Below are 2,994 nucleotides of genomic sequence, written 5' to 3'. Positions count from 1 at the left end.
GGCGGGGGGAGGGGGGGGGGGGGCCGACGATGAGACAGGTGTTGGATATTTTGGTCGGGGAAGGGGGGGCGAAGGGGAATGGTTTGGGGCGGGTGGAAGGGGAGGGGGACGCCGGTGACAGGGCAATTGGGGCCGGCGAACAGTGCCCTTCGGCGTTGAGGATAGAGAGCATAAAGTACGGGCAGGAGCTGATGGCCATGGATGATGATAACAGCAACGATGGGGATGTGGAGGATGAGGATGGGCAGAGGGAGAATGAGACGACGAGTGCGAGTAGTTTGGAGTTGGGAGGCGGAGTGGCGGTGCAGAGGATGAAAGGAGGAAGTAATTATGGGCAGTATGATGCGGCGATGGGGAGCCGGCGGACGGCGCTGCGCGGCTGATGATGGCTGATTCATTGCAGGTATCCATGATTCAAAAGTTTGATTTTTTATGGGAATTATTTAAATGTGACTGGATTTGAAGAAACTGATCATGGTTGTAAGTGTGGTTTATGTTTAATTTGATTCATGATGGGGCTAAAATTTAATGGAAATTTTTTGGTGAATTGATGGGTTTGGTGGATGTTTGGTAGTTGTATAAGCTGTTTGACAAATTAACCGGTGATTTTAGTGAGGTGCCTTTTTTGTTCTATATTGAATATTTATTTTTTTGGTTGATTAAAAAAAGTAATTTGATGATAGATGTATGTATGTTGATATTTGATAAATGTTATTAAGTTTTAAGAATATTAGCTTGGCCTTCCATATTATAAGTGAGAGGGAGGAAATTATAAAAAACTGAAATTTAGTGTTTCTTTTATTAAAAAAATGCAAAAAAAGGTCATTGTTATCAGTGTACTGATAGTAGTAAAGCCTTAATTATGGATGAGATGATGATCTGTTGATTGGAGATTTCCTCCCTTGTTGAATGGTCCCATGCTTGAAGCTCACCGACTAAAAATAAAAAAAAATCTTAACATAAAAATATTGAGAGTAAATATGGTGATCAAATAATTTAATTATTTTTCATGAAAATAAATTTTAAGAATTTCTATTATTTATCTTTTGGAGGTGTGTATATTAAGAAAATAAATATTATGCAACATAATTAGAGATGTAATTACTGATCCTTTTTATATTAAAAAGATTGTTATCATCTATCATAATTAGAAGAGATCTAATTACATAATTTTTTCTATTTTAGAAATATCTCTAATTTGTATATTGTTATCCTCTCTTATTTATAGAAAGGATTAGGGCTGACTTTTGTGTGTGAATTTGTAACCCTATTTCAGATATTTTTTCCTCTCTCTCTCTCTACCTATTGATAGTGAAATAACTCTTCCTTGTGAGTGTAGGCGGATTTGCGTTGAACCATGTAAATCACACCGTGTTTGATTGTTTACTTGTTGTGTAATTTTTGTTTTCTGTATTTTATTGCACAATAATTTGGCATCAGATGTCGGTTTGTGTGATTCTGATAATAGCAGTTGCAATTACAATGAAATTGTGGACACAAGATAAAGATATTGGAGCAAATTAAGTTACAAGATCGAGTGAAGTCATGGATAATAACACATTATTCGGTACTTCAACATCCACCACAGTAGTGAAAAAAGTATTGATTCATAATGTGGTTGTACATCCGTTAAGATCGATGTGACGAGATTTGATGATAAAGAGAGCTTTGACATGTAGCGATGCGAGGCGATGGATGTGTTATGTTATTTGAGTATGGAGAATGTCCTTAATAGCGATAAACACCTCTGGAAATGTTAGAAATTGATTCAAAATTATTTTTCTTAGGAGATAAAATATGAGGTAATGATGCAGACTTCTGCTGAAAAATTAGAAAGGGAATGTTAGAGAATAAATGTATCACGAAGGGCGTAAAGAATCATCTTCATAAAAAACATCAATTCTACAGGTTTTTGATGATCAGTGTGGTTATTATTGATGTTAGCTTGAATGATTTTATAACTTTTTTGACATATCTATTAAATATGAATGAGAAGATTGGAGATGAAGACATAACACTTCTTATGTTAGATTTATTCTCGAATGAGTACGAAAATTTCACAATGACACTCATTCATGAGAATGAGGCCTTAAATTATTATGACATGACTACAACATTTTTGAACTATTTATTCCGTCGAAGGGACATGTAGTTTGCAAAGATAGAATTGGTTGAAACACTTACACTCCAATGTGGCTAATCTGACAAGAAGAAGAATTGGGCAAAAAAGGGTGGCAACAATGATATTTCTCAAAAGTGGGATAAGTCTCATGAGCGTAGACTTTAGAAAAATCAATGCAATTTTTGATTCGATATTAATCATTGAAAGAAAGATTGTCTGAAGTTGAAGGAGAAGAGAAATGAAGTTTCCTTTCAAGTAAAAGCTAATCTTATTATGGAGAGGTATGATGATGTTGATTTAGATATATCATTATCTATAATTTATAAAAGTTTGTATATAAATGATTGATGTTAGATTCTTGACACAAGCGCTACCAATCACATTTTTTACTATTCAGAGTGGTTTTGTTTGTATAAGAAGCTTGATAATAATGCAGTGACTATGGTTAATGATCAAACTTATTATTTTATATGTGTAGGGAGCATCTTTATCTGAACTTATATGGTACTTGTCGGCACTATTTTTGGTGTGGAGTTTGCCCGTAAGAAGCTGTCGGTCATTGGAGTTGAAATCCCGTTGCCCGCTTCGGAAGGACGTTAAAAAAATTTAGTTTTGAAAAAGATGAAGTCAAACTGACCCCATAATTTTCATAGTTTAAATGGAAGAGCACTTTACCTCAAATTCTGTATCTATCCCAAAGGATGAATACAAGAATTGAAGGGTGAGGCTCGATCAAATAAACTAGAGAAAGTCATGACATCCGTTTGATCTGCGGAACCAATATATTGGCCGACAAATTCCCCTATTTAATATAAGGAATTAAATAGGGTTTATATTATGCTGGGTTCGGGAAAAGCTTCCTATAAGGGCAA

The 2,994-nt window shown here is 35.2% G+C and overlaps 1 protein-coding gene across 1 annotated transcript in view; it reads left to right on the top strand.

Moving 5' to 3' along the window:
- The window catches only part of LOC110038500 (PTI1-like tyrosine-protein kinase At3g15890), a 3,354-nt gene extending 2,971 nt beyond the window's left edge, over window positions 1-383 (top strand). The window contains exon 5 of the mRNA XM_020743365.1: window positions 64-383. Within this exon, the coding sequence (XP_020599024.1) occupies window positions 64-383 (320 nt within the window). The remainder of the gene's footprint in view (window positions 1-63) is intronic.
- Window positions 384-2,994: the final 2,611 nt, after the last annotated feature.

The sequence above is a fragment of the Phalaenopsis equestris genome, unplaced genomic scaffold, assembly GCF_001263595.1.
Source record: "Phalaenopsis equestris unplaced genomic scaffold, ASM126359v1 Scaffold232974, whole genome shotgun sequence".
Lineage (NCBI taxonomy): Eukaryota > Viridiplantae > Streptophyta > Magnoliopsida > Asparagales > Orchidaceae > Phalaenopsis > Phalaenopsis equestris.
The sequence above is the reverse complement of the archived record's forward strand: the minus strand, read 5'-3'. Positions and strand labels throughout refer to the sequence as shown.